General features: G+C 45.4%; 1 protein-coding gene across 1 annotated transcript; it reads right to left on the bottom strand.

The window, feature by feature from the left end:
• Positions 1 to 8,778: 8,778 nt before the first annotated feature.
• On the bottom strand, positions 8,779 to 11,347 carry LOC109774053 (cytochrome P450 734A1). Its single transcript, XM_020332772.3, has 4 exons — positions 10,742 to 11,347; positions 9,919 to 10,163; positions 9,426 to 9,783; positions 8,779 to 9,318 (listed from the first exon to the last, which is right to left on the bottom strand). Exons 1-4 carry the CDS (start codon positions 11,249 to 11,251, stop codon positions 8,902 to 8,904), a joined length of 1,530 nt encoding a protein of 509 aa, XP_020188361.1. The 5' UTR covers positions 11,252 to 11,347; the 3' UTR covers positions 8,779 to 8,901.
• Between the last annotated feature and the right edge of the window lie 10,757 nt (positions 11,348 to 22,104).

The following is a 22,104-nucleotide window of genomic DNA, read 5'->3' on the forward strand; positions in this document are numbered from 1 at the left end:
TACCTCTCCGTCACACGGAGTGACAAATCCCAGTCTCGATCCGTGCCAACCCAACAGACACTTTCGGAGATACCCGTAGTGCACCTTTATAGTCACCCAGTTACGTTGTGACGTTTGGCACACCCAAAGCACTCCTACGGTATCCGGGAGTTGCACGATCTCATGGTCTAAGGAAAAGATACTTGACATTGGAAAAGCTCTAGCAAACAAAACTACACGATCTTTTATGCTATGCTTAGGATTGGGTCTTGTCCATCACATCATTCTCCTAATGATGTGATCCCGTTATCAATGACATCCAATGTCCATAGTCACGAAACCATGACTATCTGTTGATCAACGAGCTAGTCAACTAGAGGCTTACTAGGGACACGTTGTGGTCTATGTATTCACACATGTATTACGATTTCCGTACAATACAATTATAGCATGAATAATAGACGATTATCATGAACAAAGAAATATAATAATAACCATTTATTATTGCCTCTAGGGCATAGTTCCAACACAGCGAACTATCCTCGCCCGCGCAAAAGCGGGTCATAAGGCTTGTTAGGGCTGCCATTGTCCTCGGTTTTTCCTGGCTGAGGTGTCTGGCGAGCCATTCGTCCCGGACACTGTGTTTGAAAGCCGCTAAGGCTTCGACATCCGGGCAGTCGACGATTTGATTCTTCTTAGTGAGGAATCTGTTCCAAAGCTTTCGGGCTGACTCTCCGGGCTGTTGAATTATATGACTTAAATCGTCTGCATCCGGAGGTCGGACATAAGTACCTTGAAAATTAGCCCTAAAAGCATCCTCAAGCTCTTCCCAACTTCCAATTGAGTTTTCAGGAGGCTTTTCAGCCAGTGCCGAGCTGGTCCTTTCAACTTGAGGGGCAAGTATTTGATGGCGTGGAGATCATCTCCGCGAGCCATGTGGATATGAAGGATAAAGTCCTCAATCCAGACCCCAGGGTCTGTCATTCCGTCGTATGCCTCTATGTTCATGGGTTTGTATCCCTATGGAAATTCGTGATCCAGCACCTCATCGGTGAAGCATAGGGGGTGCGCGGCACCCCTGTATTTGGATATGTCATGGCATTCTGACGGTTGTAGTGTTCGGTTTTGATTCCGAGCTATTATTCGGTCAGTATAGTCATTTGTTCGGCCATGATTCTGTGCCGGAGCGCGCTTCCTAGATCCGTAGATGGACCTGGTCATACCGGCTTTTTGGTGCAAGTCCTCACGTAAATTGTGTGCTGACTTATGTGCGACATCGTTAGCTGCCCTATCGCGGCCACGGGGTGGTCGATCTGGCTGATGAGCCGTTTTATTTTTCGGCTGAATGGGCTCTAAAGCCTCGTCGTCGAATTCAGGCAGCAGCTTGCGCTTTGGAAAGCTCTTTGTGTGGCGACTGCTACGGTACTTTTCTTCAGTGTCAAGCACTTTGTTCCATCTGCTGTTGAGCGTATTCTGCGCGGCCTTAAGCCTTTGCTTCTGCTTCTTCGGACTCCTCGCGGTGGCAATAAGCCTTCTATGGAGGTTCTCTTGCTCCAAATGCCTTTCCGGGATGATGTGTGCATCGTCGTCCGGGCTGTTCTCCTCTCCGGAGACAGGTTGATGAGTTTTACCCTCGGCGTCGCCGTGATCGGACAGCGGCTCCGTACTATGTTCGCCGTCCGCTGGCTCATCCTGCTCTGCCGCTGGGTCCATGTGGTCGTCGTTTCCTTTGGAGTCGACCGGGGTATTATTCTTTCTTGCACTGTTATCGCTGTTTGTGCTGAGGCGGGATTTGGAGCGGCGCCTACGTCGTCGCTTTGGTTGCTTCTCGAGGGTATTATCCTTCGCTGCATCCTTCCGTTCCTCGTCATTGTTTTCTTTGGGTGTATCCACCATGTATATATCGTGTGATGAAGTGGCTGTCCAGCGCCCTGTGGGCGGTGGTTCCTGTTCCTCTCCTACATCGTCATCCATACCGTCGATGTCTTCGGAGTCGAAATCAAGCATGTCGGTTAAATCGTCGACAGTGGCTATTAAGTGGGTGGTGGGTGGGGAACGAATTTCTTCGTCGTCCGCTTCCCACTTGAGTCGGACATAGTTCGACCAAGGGCCTCCTGACAAGGAGAGAGACCTTAATGAATTCAGCACGTCGCCCAGGGGCGAGTGCTGAAAGATATCCGCGGAGGAAAACTCCATGATCGGCGCCCAATCAGATTTGACAGGCACGGACGCAGGCGGTTCGGAGCCCGTGGCCGGGGACGAATCCAAGGGTCCGGCAACACATGTCTCGTAGGAGGTGAAGTCAGTATTCGGCTCTATCGCCGTTGAGTGTGCGGCCTCCGTGGCGGGGTCCATCCACCCGTCCTCGGACGGCGCAATCTGCTCCGGATTGAGGGCCGGAGTAGCCACGGGTGTGATCTCCCGAACACCGTTCGACGGCAGAGCTAAGTCATGCTCGTCGTGACTGTGCGGCGCACCTGACATGGGCTCGAATCCGTCGAAGATCAAGTCTCCACGGATGTCGGCGGTATAGTTTAAGTTTCCAAACCTGACCTGACGGCCAGGGGCGTAGCTCTCGATCTGCTCTAGATGGCCAAGCGAGTTGGCCCGCAGTACGAAGCCGCCGAATACAAAGATCTGTCTGGGGAGAAAAACCTCACCCTGGATCGCATCGTTGCCGATGATCGAAGGAGCCATGAAGCCTTATGGTGATGGCACAGTGGCACTCTCAATGAAAGCACCAATGTCGGTGTCAAAACCGGCGGATCTCGGGTAGGGGGTCCCGAACTGTGCGTCTAAGGCGGATGGTAACAGGAGGCGGGAGACACAATGTTTACCCAGGTTCGGGCCCTCTCGATGGAGGTAATACCCTACTTCCTGCTTGATTGATCTTGATGATATGAGTATTACAAGAGTTGATCTACCACGAGATCGTAGAGGCTAAACCCTAGAAGCTATGATTATGATTGTCGTTGTCCTACGGACTAAACCCTCCGGTTTATATAGACACCGGAGGGGGCTAGGGTTACACAGAGTCGGTTACAAGGGAGGAGATCTACATATCCGAATTGCCAAGCTTGCCTTCCACGCAAAGGAGAGTCCCACCCGGGCACGGGATGAAGTCTTCAATCTTGTATCTTCATAGTCCAACAGTCCGGCCAGAGTATATAGTCCGGCTGGCCGAGGACCCCCTAATCCAGGACTCCCTCAGTCGGAGTGATAACTTCTTTCGGAGTGATGGTCGGAGTCGGAAGCGAATACCCATTCACCAACGTGAGCTTGATGTCTTCGTTTTGTGTAGCTCTTTGATGATTTGTCCTTCCTTTCCGAATCCTTGCTTCTCCGAGAGGTTCTTCGATCATAACGATCATCTCTACTCCTTCTCTCTCTTGGTGGTGATTCTTCTCTTCTACTTCTTCTTTTGGGAGAATCTTCTCTTCTTTTGTAGAGCCGTACACTCATTGGAGTAGTGTCCGGGTCTTCCACAATTGTAGCAATTTCGTTCACGAGTTGAAGATCTTTTGTCATTGTAGGACCTTGACTTGGAACTTCTTTCCTTGCTTCTACTCTTGTAGAACTTGTTGAAATTCCTCACCATTAGGCTCAATTCTTCATTGAAGGTTTGTTTCTCACTTGATGATGTGGGAGCATCACATGAGGCTTTGTAAGCACCACTTGACTTGTTGTGGAGCTCTTCCTTATCCTTAAGTGACATTTCATGAGCAACAATTCTTCCAATGACTTCCGTTGGCTTGAGATCTTTGTAATTGGGCATCATTTGGATCAATGTGCACACGGTATCATATTTTCCATCCAAGGCTCTTAGGATCTTCTTGATGATGAATCTATCGGTCATCTCTTCACTTCCTAAGCCGGCAATCTCATTTGTGATGAGAGCAAGCCTAGAGTACATTTCAGCGACACCTTCACCATCCTTCATTTTGAACTTGTCAAGTTGACTTTGAAGCACATCCAATTTGAATTCCTTGACGGAGTCGGTACCCTCGTGCATATCAATCAAAGTATCCCAAATTTCCTTTGCATTCTCAAGACGACTGATTTTGTTGAATTCTTCGGGGAACAATCCGTTGAAGAGAATATCACAAGCTTGAGCATTGTATTGCAGCATCTTCAACTCTTCCGCGGTAGCTTCACGGTTCGGTTCTCTCCCATCAAATAATTCACCTTGCAAGACAATACACACAATAGCCCAAACAGTGGGGTTATGTCCAAGAATATGCATTTTCATCTTATGCTTCCAACTAGCAAAATTAGTACCATCAAAGTAAGGACCTCGGTGGTAATTTCCCTCGCTAGACGCCATACTCTCCTAGGTTGTGAAACCAAGGATATGATCACCAAAAACTATGGAAATCAAGGCAAATGGAGACCGTAGCTCTGATACCACTTGTAGGATCGAAAGTATGTCTAGAGGGCGGGTGATTAGACTACTTGACCAAATAAAAATCTAGCCTTTTTCCCAATTTTAAGTCTTGGCAGATTTTAGCAACTTAGCACAAGTCAAGCAATCAACCTACACATGCAAGTCTAAGAGTATAGCAGCGGAATGTAAAACATTGCACATGAAGGTAAAGGGAGGAGTTTGGAGGGAGCAAACACAATGTAGACACGGAGATTTTTGGCGTGGTTCCGATAGGTGGTGCTATCGTACATCCATGTTGATGGAGACTTCAACCCACGAAGGGTAACGGTTGCGCGAGTCCACGGAGGGCTCCACCCACGAAGGGTCCACGAAGAAGCAACCTTGTCTATCCCACCATGGCCATCGCCCACGAAGGACTTGCCTCACTAGGGTAGATCTTCACGAAGTAGGCGATCTCCTTGCTCGTACAAACTCCTTGGTTCAACTCCACAATCTAGATGGAGCTCCCAAGTGACACCTAACCAATCTAGGAGACACCACTCTCCAAAAGGTAATAGATGGTGTGTTCATGATGAACTCCTTGCTCTTGGGCTTCAAATGATATCTCCCCAACACTCAACTCTCTCTCACAGATTTGGATTTGGTGGAAAGATGATTTGAGTGGAAAGCAAGTTGGAGAAGGCTAGAGATCAAGATTTATTGGTTGGAATGGAATATCTTGACCTCAACACATGAGTAGGTGGTTCTCTCTCAGAAAATGTATGCTGTAAGTGTTGGCATGTTCTGATGGCTCTCCTCACGAATGAAGAGTGGGTGGAGGGGTATATATATCCTCCACACAAAATCTAACCGTTACACACAAATCCCCAAACTCGGTGGGACCGAATAATGAAACTCGGTCGAACCGATTCAGTTCAAAATGTGAACGTTAGGCTTTTCGGTGGGACTGACATGTCAACTCGGTGGGACCGATGTCATTAGGGTTAGGGCATAACGTAATCTCGGTGAGACCGATTACACAAACTCGGTGGGACCGATTTTGGTAATAAGCTAACAGAGAGTTGGTCAAGCAAACTCGGTGGGACCGATTCGCTCATTTCGGTGAGACCGAAACGTTACGAAAGGGAAACAGAGAGTTTGCATTGCGAACTCGGTGGGACCGATCGCTCATCTCGGTTGGACCGAAACGTTAAAAGGGAAATAGAGAGTTTGCAATCCCATCTCGGTGAGACCAAGATCCCTATCGGTGAGACCGAAGTGACTAGGGTTTCTGACAGTGGCTATGTCAAGAGAACTCGGTGGCGCCGGATAGAATGTTTCGGTGGGGCCGAGTTTGACTTTTGGTTTGGGACATATGTGGATATGAGAAAGTAGTTGAGGGTTTTTGGAGCATATCACTAAGCATTTTGAGCAAGCAACCCATCAAGCAACACCTCATCCCCTTTTAATAGTATTGGCTTTTCCTATGGAGTCAATGTGATCTTGGATCACTAAAAGTGAAATGTAGAGTCTTGAGCTTTAGAGCTTGAGCCAATCTCCTGTCCTTAGCATTTTGAGGGGTCCACATTTCTAATCCATGCCATGCCAATCATTGAGTTTTCCTGAAATATTTATCTTGAGATATCATTAGCTCAATGAGCTATATGTTGTTAGGAATTACCAAAACCACCCAGGGATAGTTGCACTTTCAACTACGAACTGGTTACAATGTGTGTGGTATGTCGAGAATGAGTCGACCTGCTAGTCATAGTCTTTTTCTACTTATACTGCTTTGGTCCTCCCCGTATTGTGGCGGGGAGTTGCCACAGTTTCGGTATAAACAAAGGGAAGAAGTGAGGGTCGTCTGTACCGACCCGATAAGACGGGGCGTACCGAGTTGGTAGCTATTGGACGCCCCTATAGCAGCACGCGAGTAGGTGAATCTTCAGCTGCCAATGTTGACGATCTTGGGGGATGGCGTGCCTCATCGGCGCCCAAAGTCAAAAGGACGGGCCTGCTGCATCTCATCCCTGTGGCTGACGATAGTCGCAGTGTCGGGATGGTGCGCGTTTAATGTCTCTGACAGGCGGATTCTCTGCTTCCTTCGCGGAGAAGGAAGCCGTAGGGTGCGGTTCTTCCCGGGCGGATTCGGGAAGCACTTGCCGGGGTTTGGTGCCCCACGAAACACTTAGCGAGGAGAACTCGTGGACTACTTTCTCCAAATGACGAGTTGCCAAGCTCCCAATTGCACTGGTCTGTGCGGCATTGCTTGTCGGGCGACATCGTCAAGGCCCAATGAAACACAATATAAGGAGCCCCATCTTGACATGGACGAGGAGGGCCTTTTTATGCGACTCCAAAGGGAAAAATGGGAAACTGTCATGTCGATGAACACAAGTTATTATGTTTAGCATGAAAGAAAATTGGTCTTGATGCGGTCATTGGTACCAAGAACCAATGGACACTTATTGGAAGTTTATCAAAGAGTTCTTTGATGCACACAATACTAGTGGCAATGACCGATCGCACGCTTCGGTCCGCCATCGATGGTCTATTTTACATCGGTGTCATGGGAGGGTGCAGTGGGAGGATTCATGGGTGGTGCCATGGGAGGAGGCATGGAAGCAAACCATGGAGATCATGCAAGCACAAGTGATGGGAATGGAGGCAATGATATTTGAGTGGATATGCATTTATGTTCTATGCTTGTGGTTGTGATGTATTTGTGTTTGTAATGCATTATGCTTTTGTTTGTGTTTGTGTTTGTGTTGCACTATGCTTATGGTTTGAATTTTAATTTCATATGTGGATTTAAAGTTCAATTTGATATGTTGTTGGTTATGTGTGGTGATTCTGTAAAGTTTAAATTCTATCCATAGCTCATGTGTTGTTTCAGTATGTATGAAATTGTGGAGGACATATTTGGGTGCCCTATTTTACATCATCTTCTGGTGACCTAAAACCTTCTCTCTTTTGCCCTAAAACTTTTTTTAGGTGCCCTATTTTTCATTATCTGTTGGAGATGCTCTAAGAGGGGCTTCGCTCACAACAATGTGTGCAAATTTATGACCAAAAATATCCTAGAAACAAACAAAAATTCAAGAGAAAAGCATATACCTTTTATCAGTGCGCCCCCCCGGCGTTACTTTGGTTTGGCCTACTGCCTACTGCCCCCCCCCCCCCGCGTCGCCTCCTCTGAGGCGACTCGGGGGCAACCCTAGCGCCGCCACCGCGGTTCCCCCTCCCTCTTCCTCCTCTCCGCCGCTGCCAGAGGGGCGCCCGGCGCTCGGCGCGCGTCCCCGATGATTGTGGCGGCGGGGATCTGGCGCCTCCTCCTCGGATGGAGGGCTGCGGGCCCCGGGGCGGCAGCCCTGGTCGGCGGCGCCGGCGGGTGCTGGTGGGTGGCCTCCCACGGTTGCGTGGGCAGCGTGGAGGTCATGGTCGATGGTGCAGCGGCGGCCCCTCGCAGTCCGCCGGGCTCCATGGTGAAGCTTCGGTGCCGGCCCGATCTGCTCCGATCCGTGCCGGCACTGGTCCCTGGCGGTGGCGTCCATCGTCCCGTGGTGCCGGATGGCCGGATCTGGCGTTTGGTTGTGGTTCCGGGGGAAACCCCTGGCCGGCGCGGCGGCACCCCAAAGTCGACGTCTTTGACGCCGAGCCCCTCCATGGAAGCTTTGGGGTGGATCCTCCCCCTCCCGCCTCCTCCCTGAGCTCCGGCGAAAGCCGTTTCTCCCCTGGTCTGGGCGTCGACGGCACCTCGGTGGCGTGTTCCTTCTTGGAGGCGGCGGTCGGGAGTTGCTCTTGGTGGTGGAGCGGTTGGTGTCTCGGCTCCAAAGCATGGCGGCCTGGTTGTCCTGCTCTTCTTCTTCGGTCTTCGTCATGGATGCGCGCCTTCGTCCGACAGCTCGCGTCCCTTGCTCCGTGCTGCCGCTGCCGGATTGGTTCTCGTCAGGATGGTCTACCGTTGCTTGTAGGTCAGCGTTGGCTGCTTCTCCTTTGGCAGCTCGGGCACCTGGAGCTGGGCTATGTGCAGCCACTCTGCTGGTCGCCGGTGCGGCACCCATCGAGCCTGGGTGAAAGGGTAGTGGCCCTTTGCGACGGTGGAGACAGCTCAAGTGTTGCCCAAGTTTGGCCATGGATGTAGCCGGCGCTCAATGCTTGCACGGCATGTCCCTCCTCCCAAGTACCTAGTTGGCTAGTTGGCGTAGGCGTAGTGATGGTCGTCGGCAACGATGCTCCATTGTTGCCATTGTGCTGTTCTGCCTAGCTCTATGTATCTTCTTTCCGCTTTGCTTTGCATTCTTCTCTTTGTAATGTGGTGCCCCTGTAATGCTGGCCGGTTGATGGCTTTGTTAATTCAAAGTCGGGCTAGGTTCGAGCTCTTCTCGGGCTCGGCCGGCGCCTTTTCTCTAAAAAAAAATCAGTGCGCGCGCACACACACATACACACTTTCATTACAAAGTTCACACAAGTTCAAAGCCTCCTCTTCCAAGTTGATCACAATCCACACTAATACAAGAGGTATAAATACATAGCACATATACAACGCCACGGAGGGCTCAGATCTTGCGGATAAGAAGTTGAGCACCATACTGGGGTTGGAGGGTCATCACCATCATTGGTGCATGAACATAGGATGGCGAGACATCAAACGCAAACCGCTGGAGCACCATTGCAAGCACCAACTTTGCCTCGACCATCGCGAGATTCTGGCCAACACAGATGGCGGGGCCAATCCCAAAGGGGAAGTATGCACCAAGGTGATAGCTCTTGCCATCTGCAAACCTCGATGGATCGAACTCCTCCGCATTAACTCCCCATATGCCGACATCATGGTGGATGTCAACAATAGGAAGATTGACCTGCGTGCCCGCAGGGATGTCAAGTTTGCCCAGCTTCACATCTCGAGCGACTGTCCTGTTGACGAACAGAGCTGGAGGATACAGCCTAAGGGTCTCCTTCAACACCATATTAACCTGATATCATGACAACATCGCTAGAGTGTTATTCACAATGTTCCAGTAAGGTGACATCGTCAAGAATAAGAAAAGTTGTAGTATTCATTCAAGTAAATAAGGCTCACAATTTTCAGACTGCTCAGGGTTTCCGCATTTGGGTGCTCGTTCTTGCCACACACTTGAAGGACTTCATCTCGGGCCTTGTGTTGCCATTCTTGATGCAATGCCAGCAGAAGTGTTGCCCAAGTCAACAAATTTGCAGTTGTTTCCTTACCGGCAAAGTAAAATGTCTTGCACTCATCAATGATCTCTTCGATTCCCATTTTAAACTCATTGTCAGCTTTGCTGGCTGATAGCATCAAGCCAAGCAAATTTTTGGAATCTTCACACTTGTTTCGATTTATCTCAATCAATCTGCGCAGCGAATTTCGAATTTCCTTGTTTAGGCTATGCCTTCTTCGGTTCTTCTTTGTCGGCACATACCTAAGAAAGAAAGAGGTCATATTCTTTTTCCCTAGCTGTGAATGAAGAGCATGAGTAGCAAGAGAGAGATGCAAACATTTTATTTTCTGATGTAAATAAATGGTGACCCAACTTCAAGTCTATGAGTCAACTCACCTGAAGCCAGGAAAGTAGAAGGTTCTCATAGCAAGTATGACAAGTTGTATCTGTTCATCTTGCAATTGAAAAATTCGCTTTCCTTCCTCGTAGCTACTTCCAAATGCCACACAAGAAATGACATCCGCACTCAAAGTGTGGAATTCTTTATTTACATCGATCTCAAACTCTGCTCGAGTTTCTCCTTGGACTTCCCATTTATCCAGCATGGATGAAGTGATAGCTGACATTTCTGGTATCCAACCCTACCAAATCCAAACAAGTTTAGTGGTATACCATATCTTATCAAGTGCATTATGTACATCGCAACTGCTCTTACACATCAACATGTTTTAATTGAAAGAAGAAACATGGACACCGCAGGTCACGAACTATTCTGAGAGCTCCTGCCAGCTACAAACTGTGAGGGAAATAACTAGTCGCGCAAAAAGGTTGAATCTCAGTAACAAATGTTACCAATCAATAGGCAACCATTTGATGCTTGTTAAACTATCCAGATAAGTTCATTCCAAACATTCATATACATATTGCCAGAAGTTGAAATCAAAGTTAGCAGAAAGAGTAGCATTTAAGAAAAAAAGGAATTGCTTGAAATAACCGTGCATACTGTCCTATTCAATAACAGCACCAAGTTCAAGGCAATGGAAAAAATTTGTAGTTCTGTAAAGAGGTGGCACACCCTACGCCTGTATCGTAGCAACCAAGATTTTAGCAAGACTTTCTAGTCCACAAACTGTAAAGCAATGGGAAATTTTGTACTAGTTCTGTAAAGACAAGTGGTCAATTTTATGTTTCAATCCGAATTCAGGAAGCGCCTCCTCACCTTGACCCTCTCCATGTTGAAGGCGGGCGAGATCACACGGCGGTGGTGCGCCCACTTCTCCCCGGTGAGCCCCACCAGCCCCTCGCCGATGAGCTGCCGAGCTTGCGGGTTGTTGCCGCTGCCGGTGGTACCCTTCTCGAAGGCCCCCGTGGAGTCGGTCAGCACGGCCTTCGCGACCTCCGGGCCGGAGACCACCAGCCGCGGCCGGGGCCCGAACCAGAACACGAATGGGCGGCCGTACCGCGCCGCCCACTCCCGGTACTGCGGCGCGGCGCGGCCGATGAAGCCGTGGTGGAAGGAGGCGAGTGGCGCGGACTGGGCGGCTTTGGTCATGGCGACGTATTCGGCCGCGTTTCCGGAGAGCAGGCTGCGGGGAGGCCCCCGGATGCCCTGACGGCGCAGGCGGCGCTCCAGGCGGTGCGGAACCCACAGGATGGAGTGGACCAATCGAAGCACGTACGTGAGCGCGGCGAGCAGACCGGCTAGGAGCAGAGCAGCGACGGCGCCCATTGCTTGCAGCTTGGCGATTCTGAATGGAGTTTGGCTCCCCTCCGAGGTAGAAGAACCAAAGGAGTTGACTCTCTGTTTGCTTTTTCTTTTTTTGAGTCTCTGGTAGGACCGTAGGAGGTAGCCAGAGTAATCGAGCCGTGCCGGGCTGGCCCGGGTGCTGAGGCTGGCGGCCGAGGCACGGCCCAAGGCGTTACAAGAACCCTCCAAGGAGGAAAACACAAAAAAAGCTAGTGCAAAAAGAAAAGAAGAAAAAAGATCGACACCACCACAAACCCAAGCTCCACCGATAAGCCATGCACATCATCGGAAATTATCGCTGGGCCTCCAAGGGGACCCCTCCAAGGAGGGAGTGATATCCAGGACAACACCGTCACCTCATCTGGCCTAGCCAAATCTTAGGTTTTCACCCGAAGACCACAAGCCATGAGGTACGAAGAGCGAAACGAGCTTCACTGCGGTACCTCCAAGGAGGAAGACAAAATTCGTAGATGCCGTTACCGCCGGTACTGACCAGAACAGTGCAGGATTTTCATCCGAAGCCGAGTCTTTCGCCAACAAACATGGATTCGAGGCCTACCAGCTCCACCGGGCAGAAAAAAGGCCATGCACACACTATCAGGAATGGACTTGTTACCGCCGCACGCAGAAACTCGGCAAACACGAGCCAACCTGGTTGGGCCGCCCCGCCGCACGCAGGCCTGGGCGCCAAACCAGATCCGGCCATCCTCAGCCTCCGTGCATAGAACTGGGCGATGATCCGCACCGTAGTGCATAGGAAGAGTCGAGTTAGAACCGAAGCTGGCCTGACCTACATTGCCGCGCGCTGTGACTAGACGAACATCAAATCAAATTGACCGCCTCCGCACCACCGCGCGCAAGGACAGGACCAGCCGAGCCGGAACTGGTGTGCCTCAGAACCTCCTCTACACCACACCGAGCCGGAACTGGTGTGCCTGAGAACCTCTTTAAACTGCAAAAAAGGATGACAGAAGTGTGAATCGAACCCACAATCTTCCATTCGTCTATCATGATAACTAATTCCCTTTTTCTTCTTTTTGTTCTTTCTTTTTCTTTTTATTATGTTTTTTCGTTTTCTTTTCCCCTAAATCCGTGAATTTATTTTTCAAAGTTCATGCAATTTTTTCAAATATGACAAGTTTTTTTTAAAATTGATGATTTTTCATGTTTGTGCACTTTTCCCAATATTGTAGAACTATTTTTCAAATTAGTGATTTTTTTTCTGAAATTGATGGATTTTTAATGATGATTTTTTTTAGATTTTTTGAAAAAAAGAGTAAAATCATCGGACTTTTTTCGGAAATTGATGAACTTTCTTTCGGATTTGTTGAAATTTTTGAAAATTGATGAACTTTTCGTGAAAATTGATGAACCATATTTTTCGTCCAATTCGGATTTATGTCACTGAATTCAAATTTTATCACCTAATTCAAATTTAGTTTACCTAATTTAAATTTAGTTAACGAAGTTCAAGATTTGTTCACCCAATCCAAAATTAATTCACATATATCAAATTTAGTTCACCTAATTCAAATTAGTTCACAAATAAAATATTTGTTCACCTAATTTAGTTCTAGTTCACGCATTTCAAAATTTGTTGACCCAATTCAAAATTTCTTCATCTAATTTTATTTTAGTTTACAAAAGAAATATTAATTCACCTAATGTAATTCCAGTTTACACATTTCAAAATTTGTTCACCTAATTCTATTGTAGTTCACAAAGTTTAAAATTTGTTCACCTAATTCAAATTTAGTTCAGCTAATTCGATTGTAGAAATTGCAATTCAAAATTTGTTCACCCGATTAAAATTTGTTCACCCAATTCAAAATTTCTTCATCTAATTCTATTTTAGTTCACAAGATAAATGTTAGTTCACCTATTGTAATTCTAGTTCACGCATTTCAAAATTTGTTCACCTAATTCAATTTTAGTTCACAGTGTTTAAAATTTGTTGACCCAATTCAAATTCTAATTCGATTCTAGAACTCACAATTCAAAATTTGTTCACCCAATTCAAATTTAGTTCACACAATTTAATTTTTTTACCGATCCAAATTACTTCACCTAATTCAATTCTAGTTCACCCAATTCAAAATTTGATCACCTAATTAAATTTTTGTTCATCTAATTCTATTTTAGTTCACCAGATTCATTTCTAATTCACACAACTCAAAATTTGGTTCACCTAATTTGTATTTCGTATTTGGTTCCCTATAATGCCTTTTTTTCAATTATGTGTTTCTTGAGGAACAGTTTACTTGTATAATTCTTAGCATCAATTTACCGAGTTTACAGAAAAAAGAATCGGTCTTTATTAATACTACTTGTATAATTCTTAGCATCAATCTAGAGAAGTACGAGCCTGTGTCAGAAACAGTTTTTCTTTCCCTAGCAGCGGCATATAAATAGCTTTTTTAGGAACGGCATAGAACCAGCAGTACAATCTTTTTTTAGGGAAAACTGTAGTACGATCTTTTTTTAGACGAAATCTAAGTTAACAATAGAACGCTAGCGAAATCTTATTGGGCTTCCTAGATACAGCCCAGAACAAAAGGTAGTAGGCGCCACAACTACGAACCGGCGCAGAAGGCGCCGGTTAGGACCGCCCGTGCCTGGCCTGTCGCGGGTCGTGCCGGTGTGCTCGTGGGCCGGCTCGCCAAGCACGGCCCGTTTGGTCAGTTGAGTTCCTATTGGATCTGAAAACACATTTTTTTCTTTTGCAAGTGACGCGTACAATCGAAGACGCTCACATACATGAGAATACACTCACCCCTATAAACGCACGCACACACATCGTACCCCTGTGAGCACCACCGAGAGATTGAGCCGGCATAGCATCTTGAGATTTTACGAAGTCACTACAAGCGCCTTCCACCGAATGAACATCGCCGGAAGTTTGAAATAAATCCAGAAATAATGCGAGCACCAATCTTCAGTCTAGGACTTGAACTCTGGTGGGTTGGAGATACCACTGTCCTCCTAACCATCAAATCAGATGTTGGTTCGCAGTGGTGCGCTTCGGTAGTGTATAGAAAATGGAACGCTTGGGCCCAGTTTGGCGGCAACATTTATTAAACTTTTGTAGTTAAAACTTAAGTAGTCGGATGCCTTGGCAAATGGCAATGAATACTTTAGTTTTTAATGATGCGCTCAGGGGCACTGTCGGGGCGGTCCTCAGGGATGATAGAGGAAATTTCATTGCTGGGGAAATGGGAGGATAGACTGGTGCGCAAGTGTCCTGGCGGCGGAAGCCTTGGCACTCCGATACGAGTTGTCCCTTGCACAAAGGATGGGTTGCAACTGTCTTTATTAACTCCGACTACCTGGAGGTCATTGATACCGTTAACAATGGAGGATTTTCAATGGGTGCAGCGGCGGCGATTTTTTACGACTGTTATCATCTTGCTTGTGAATTTTTTATTTCTAGGTTTGAACATTGTAATAGAGAACCAAAAATAAATTTCAATTTTTAAAAACCACAGTTTCCTGAGTTCAGTTCATGAATACTTCATTTTTAAAGTACTGCAAAAACAATATTGTATTGAAAATATTATGGTTTATGGTATTTGTTGATGCCAAACACATCAAAGCTATAAAAAGTACGGTTTCTGAAAAAACACGATTTCTACAAAAACTCTAAATACTTAGTTTTGACGAATAAAGAGAGAAATCATATACTCCTAGCCGGTCTCCTTGTCCTCCATAATCAAGCCCGCAATCGCTAGCCATTGTGTCACCTGTTTGTTTTGGCTTACCTACGTTGCACCCAAACACATCATCCAACTCCTCGTCCTTCTGATCGAGATGCTTTAGCATGTCATCAGGATCACCGTCACGTGAAACCCTTGGTTCGAGGAAAAATCCCCATGCTCCTTCACCACTCACCCAGATCGAATCACCAAGACCTGGATTGTGAGAGTTCCTCTTGCTATCCCTGAGAAAAAGCCGATATAACGAGACGGAAAACCGGAATACACAAAACGTTCTTGTATTATGGAACGGAAGGAGTAGTTATTTGAAAAGAATATTTACGACATAAGTCTCGCCTTCCTCGGACATGGTTGGATACTTGGGTTTGGCGGTTACTCGTCCGAATATTTACATTATTGTGGGATTCTGCTGAATGATCGGCCTTCCGGGATGAAATCAGTCTGCTTGGTCAAAGGCTCAAATGCAATTGTGAGATGATCAAGGAATGTCGTGTATGGAAGGAACAAAATCCACGGCCATAGGCCCTGGCCAACCGTGCCGACCAATTCAAACCACATTGCAGCGGCTATATAATCCGGCCGGCTAAACGCCATTAAACTCGCCGGCCCACAGGCAGCGAAACGTCGTGCTCCCAGTGTCGTTCCGCGTCGCGCGGCGCGGTGTCCAATCCCAATCCCACGACCCCACTCCCCCTCTCCCCTCTCCGATGCTGACCGACCCCGGCCGCCCCGACGCGCCGCTCGCGGCCTGGAATCACGAGGTGTCGTGCGCTTGGCTTGACGTGGGAGAGCCCCCTACCGAACAGCCGTGATATCCAAGGCAGGGCGGAAGCCATACAATACACAAGCGAGCGATTGAATTGCCCGCAAGTTGCACCATGGCAACCAACCGCAAGCCATGTTAGCCTAATCTGCCCCATCATTGTTAACAAACAAACACCAATTTAGGTCCGTGGACCTCTAAAGTCTAGTTGGTGGCTGCCACAAACTGGGAAGGAGCCGGATTCCCCGGATTTAGCAGGGTCACATGTTTGAGGCATCACACCATCTAGTAGAGATTTGTTAAATCAAGAAACACCCCCTAAAAGCGAGCCAATTTGTGGTTGGATGGTTAGAGGGACTATGGTATCCCTAATCCACCAGGGTTCAAATCCTGGTGCTCGCATTTATTTCTGGATTTATTTCAGGATTTTCGGCGATGTGCATTCAGTGGGAGGAGACATTCCCGTCGGCGACGAGGTGCATACGGTGACTTCGTAAATTTCAAGATGATATGCCGGCTCAGTCTTTTGGAGGTGCTCATAGGGATAAGGTATGCGTGTGTGTGCGTTCATAGGGGTGAGTGTATGCGCATGTATATGAGCACTTGTGTCTGTACTGATGTTAAAAAAAAGAAACACTCCTAAAAATGTTAAATCAAGATACGGAAAGTCGTCAGAAGAGTTAAATCCGCTTCATTGTGTCGTTGGTGTGGCGAGGATTTTATAATTTCCATTTGCTATTTGGTTTGTCGGGTGAGGAAGATGGTGTATATGTGTGTTTTTTATAATGCGGTCTTATTGGGCTTCCTTGCGAGTGCGATTATGTGGTGTCTGCTAATCAACTCAGAAGTTTATTATGTTGGTGACTGCATGTACTATATTAGTATTACAGTGTCACATACTGACGCTTCTGTTTAGACAGTAATAGGATGCGTGGGACTGATTGTTTTTAGGCTGGCTGGTGCCGATTATTTTGAGAAATTGTTGATCCAATTAAAATTGTGAATCAAATCCAAAATTAATTATCTTAACTGACTGAGAGAGTTCGTAGTTAAATCGTTGACCCGATCAAAATTGTGAACCAAATTCAAATGTAACACCTTAGGTGAATGGGAGGGCTCTAAAATTAGGGAGAGTAGTGGCTAGTTAATTAAGAACTCATTGAACCAATCAAAATCATGAATCAAATCTAAAATTGATTATCTTAATCAAATTAGGAAGTTCTTTGAGAAATCATTTACCCGGTCCAAATCGTGAACCAAATTCCAATGCAATACTTGACTTAATGAGAGAGCTCTAAAATTACAGAGTGTATTAGATGATATTTTATATATACTTTTGGAAATAATGTATATAGTGGATAAATTAGTTATGTATAGATGAAAATCTTTTCACGGTTACAAAAATATTCAGTTTGAGAAATGGGTTATGGTAACGATGGGCCAGTTCTTTTGTTGATTTCTAGAATAAACTAAAATAAGTTGTCCCCTACCCATGTTATTTTTGAAGCCCAGTAATTTTTTTTAAAGCCTGCTAATTAAGACTTGACTAGTTGCCTTATAAAAAATATTTTGGGTTGGGCTTATAGAATAAGTTGCGTAGGGGACAACTTATTCTAGAAGCCAAAAAAGTCACCAAAAGGTTTGGCCCTATGTATGCAACATGTAACCACCGAGATCGTTGAAAAAAAGGTTCTGGCTTGAAGGAGCTAGGTCAAATATGGTAAAATGTGGACATGTGATAAGGATCAAGTAAGGATCCTAGGGTTTTTGGCCTAATCTTTCACGGCGAACGATAGAACTAGCATATAACTTTGATTGTTGAGCAGATTAGATCTACTCCGCAAACAACATAACAGATTCTTGCGCATCAGCAAGCAAAATAAACGATGTTGGAGTCCCCGACATGGGACCCTTTTCCTGTCTATTCTTAACTAAAAAAATCAACTCCCCTATTACAATGGCCGGCAGCCAGCTTATATAGGTAAACCCTAAAACTAAAACTATTCGGATTGGACACGCTCATATTGACTAAAATAACATAACTAAAAAAATAAACTATATGGCTCATGACATGGCCTTGATATAAAGCAATGTTCGGCCTAATCAATTAAACCAACACGGGTAATTAATTATTTTGAGCCTCCTATTTGGCCTCGCCGAAACACATTGGTGGTGTTCTAAAATTGGGCTTCAACTCATCCGTAGGAGGAATTGCAAAGCAAAAGGATCCAAAGTTCAGAATATCAGCAGGTGGTGAAATAACAAGAGTAATAGATATCCTCCCCTCATCAACATGATGACACTCGTGGCAATTGTAAGATGGAATTTCCACAGAAAAGGCTCGAGGTGAGCCTGACTTTGAGTTAACAAACCATCAACCGGCCATGAGGTATCACAATAAAAAATAGTACGCATCGACCCAACAATATAAGGGAACACATTGGATAGCTTACAACACAATGCATAAACTAAGACAAGGGAAAAATAAAGATGAGCAAGCTAGCAAATGCCAAAGACCACAACACTCGGACACCACGTCAGTGAGCGAGAGAAGCACAACGAGGAGAAGCTTGCTAACATAATCGGGATTTTGAAACAAAGTTTCATCACTGGACACGAGGAACCCAGCGCCATCCTCCTCGCATGCCGAAGAGGGCCCCAACCCTTCCACCATGGGAGGTGCTCACCCAAGAGCTGAAGAGTTGACGGCCCCGAAGCCCATAGCAGCCGCAGAGCAAGACTACCGCCCACAACGCCGTAGGCCGAGGCCACCCGAGTGCAGCAGGAAGCCACCGGGAGCAGCCACAAAGAAGGGGATAACATGAACAACGAGACAAATATGCAGGTCGGTGAGGGTCCATGCCCGTCGAGCGCATATGAAAGACAACCAGGTGTCCAAGGAAGCTACCATGTCACTACTGCAGGGAAGGGGGCAACGATCCGATACCGCCGGATCGAAAGCGCCACAACACCGGAATTGAGTCATGCACACCTATGGGTAACCCAACCTTTAAGACCAAAGACATCGATTGTACACGCAACAGTGATCCCATGATCAGTGTGTCACTGCATTCAACAAACTAAGAGTTTACATCCATTACATGATGTTGAGTCTTGCATAATTAAGACCAACATGGTCAAGTCTTATGTAAATAAAAGCCTCGAAGGCGGAACTTCAAAAGAACACTTGCAACGAAAACATCGCCGATAACTTGGACCCATGCCATATGCCTTAACCTTATATGAAACTGACTAACTCAAAAGCGTGATAGTTCGCATGATCCTCATTGAAGCACTCTTCTTCAAACTCCTGATCTTCCATGTCTAACCAAGTTAGTAGACAGGGACAAGCTAATGAGTACTTTGAATGTACTCGCAAGCAACCCACAAGGTGATAACAGAATATTGATACGTCTCCAACGTATCTATAATTTATGAAGTATTCATGCTGTTATTTTATCATTCTTGGGTGTTTTACAATCATTTTGTAGCAACTTAATATCATTTTTTGGGACTAACCTATTGACCCAGTGCCCAGTGCCAGTTGCTGTTTTTTGCTTCTTTTTTACATCGCAGGAAATCAATATCAAACGGAGTCCAAACACAACGAAACTTTTCGGAGATTTTTTCTGGACTAGAAGGAACCCAATGGGCCAGAGCTGCACCTGGGTTGTGCCCACCTTGGTGGCCTCCCGCACCCCCTCTTTGCACTATAAATTCGCAAATATTCTGAAACCCTTCAGGGTTAACCTAGATCAGAAGTTCCACCGCCGCAAGGCTCTGTAGCCACCGAAAACCAATCGGGAGCCCGTTCCGGCACCCTGCCGAAGGGGGAATCATCACCGGTGGCCATCTTCATCATCCCGGCGGCCACCACGATGAGGAGGGAGTAGTCCACCCTCGGGGCTGAGGGTTTGTACCAGTAGCTATGTGTTTAATCTCTCTCCCTCTCTCTCTCTCATGATCTATATCATGGGCTTTGTTAATATAGATGGATCATATGATGTTTCTCCCCTCTATACTCTTGTTGTGATGAACTAAATCTTTACCCTCATGAAGTTTTGTCTTGTCGGATTGAATATTCAGATATGAGAACACATGATGTATATCTTGCAGTATGAATACTTGAGGTGACAATGAGGTATCGTATTGATTCACTTGATATATGTTATGGCACTCAACTTGCGGATTCCTGAGGTGACGTTGGGGTAATCTATGCATACGGGTTGATGCACGTTTTTATTATCTTTTCTCCGATAGAAACTTTGGGATCTCTCTATAGTTCTTTGTGTGGATTGAGTATTATGAATATGAATTTGCTTTGGTGTTATTTTAGTACGAACTCTTGATTAGATCGATCAGAAAGAATAGCTTGCGTTATTTTAGTACGAACTCTAGGATAGATCGATCAGAAAGAATAGCTTTGAGGTGGTTTCGTACCCTACGAACAATTTCTATCTTTTGTTCTCCGCTAATAGGAACTCTGGAGTGATTCTTTATTGCACTTTGAGGGATAATCATATGATCCAACTATGTTATCACTACTGAGAGATTGCACTAGCGAAAGTACGGACCTAGGCCTTGTTTTCAAGCATTGCAATACCGTTTTTGTGCCCGTTTACTATTTGCTACCTTGCTGTTTTTATTTATTCAGATTATAAAAATATATTTCTACCATCCATATTACACTTTTATTACCATCTCTTCGCCGAACTAGTGCACCTATACAATTTGCCATTGTATTGGGTGTGTTGGGGACACAAGAGATTTCTTGTATTTGGTTGCAGGGTCGTTTGAGAGAGACCATCTTCATCCTATACCTCTCACGGATTGATAAACCTTAGGTCATCCACTCGAGGGAAAATTGCTACTGTCCTAGAAAACTCTGTGCTTGGAGGCCCAACACGTGTCTACAAGAATAAAGTTGTGTAGTAGACATCAAGCTCTTTTCTGGCGCCGTTGCCAGGGAGGTGACTGCATGAAGGTATATCTTTAGATCTTGCAATCGAATCTTTTAGTTTCTTGTTTTATCACTAGTTTGGTTTATAAAAGAAAACTACAAAAAAATGGAATTGAGGTTGCATCATATTATTGATCATCTTTATAATATCTTTCTTGAACATGATGGTTCGGAAAATTGTGCTCAATTGCTAGAAGAAGAATTCAATAGAATGTTTGGTATAAATGATGAGCATGATGGCAATGTTGTTAGTATGAATTCTTTGAATATCTAAAATGCTAATGATGATTGCACAAGTCATGACAAAAATGTTTCTTATAAGCATGCCACTTTTTGTGGAGTGAATTGGGAGTGCAACTGCACACCAAAAAGGGAAGATAGATTTTGTAAGAAGCATAAGTATTTAGAAACAAAAAAGTTGCAAGAGAGGCTAGATGATTGTGCTGAAAGATTTGATTTTTTCGCCATCCTTGTGAACTTTGCAATGAACATGGTCATTTAAATCTCCAATGCAAATTCTTTCATGATCAAATCGTGTCCAAAAATTGTGATAACTTGATTACCCTTGAGCATCATAAAGAGCTTAGTCTTCTTTTGGGGTATGAAGAAATGAAACGTATAACTAAGGGTATTCCAAAATTTAATCTCGAGAGATTTCTTGATTTTGATCTAGAAGAAATTTATATGTTTTGTTCGGTAAATTGCATTGATAATCCTTATATTGCCAACTACCTAAAGACAAGAAAACAAATGGAGTATGAAGAGAGTACTAATGAAAGGAAAAAAATTCCCAATACCCTCCTAGTGTTTATTATGATGAATCAGGTAACGAGGAGGAGCTTCCTATCCAATCAATCTATTCAACAAGAAGCTTGAAAAAATTAATTAAACCCACACATGATGTGGTGAAGAAGAAAATAAGAAAGAATAAAGGTAAAAATGTATCTCTCCCAAATAATGTTGCTCCTATTACCATTGTGCCTCATGAAAGTGAATCAAATATGTCGATAGAGGATGATGATATTGAGTATGATTTTGTGATAACTACTACTTGTTGTAATGATTATGATTGGGAAGACAGTGATATCCATTATGATCTTGAAAATCTTTTTAGCACTTGCTTGGAAGAATATGATAATGATGTTTGCTATACTATTGGTGCCATTCATGCTATTGATAAGAATGATTGTGATCATATGCAAAACCACAAGCTTGGGGTGTTGGAAATATGCCCTAGAGGCAATAATAAAATGGTTATTATTATATTTCCTTGTTCATGATAATTGTCTATTGTTCATGCTATAATTGTGTTATCCGGAAATCGTAATACATGCGTGAATACATAGACCACAACATGTCCCTAGTGAGCCTCTAGTTGACTAGCTCGTTGATCAACAGA

Source organism: Aegilops tauschii, chromosome 1 (genome assembly GCF_002575655.3).
Source record: "Aegilops tauschii subsp. strangulata cultivar AL8/78 chromosome 1, Aet v6.0, whole genome shotgun sequence".
In the NCBI taxonomy this organism is placed as follows: domain Eukaryota; kingdom Viridiplantae; phylum Streptophyta; class Magnoliopsida; order Poales; family Poaceae; genus Aegilops; species Aegilops tauschii.

Excerpts from the sequence above, each read along its gene's own strand:
- LOC109774053 (XM_020332772.3), bottom strand. The coding sequence starts at position 11,251 with ATGGGCGCCGTCGCTGCTCTGCTCCTAGCCGGTCTGCTCGCCGCGCTC. Across the intron at positions 10,164-10,741 it reads TCAACATGGAGAGGGTCAAG|GGTTGGATACCAGAAATGTC; the intron begins GTGAGGAGGCGC and ends TGGATTTGGTAG. Across the intron at positions 9,319-9,425 it reads CCCTGAGCAGTCTGAAAATT|GTTAATATGGTGTTGAAGGA; the intron begins GTGAGCCTTATT and ends TCATGATATCAG.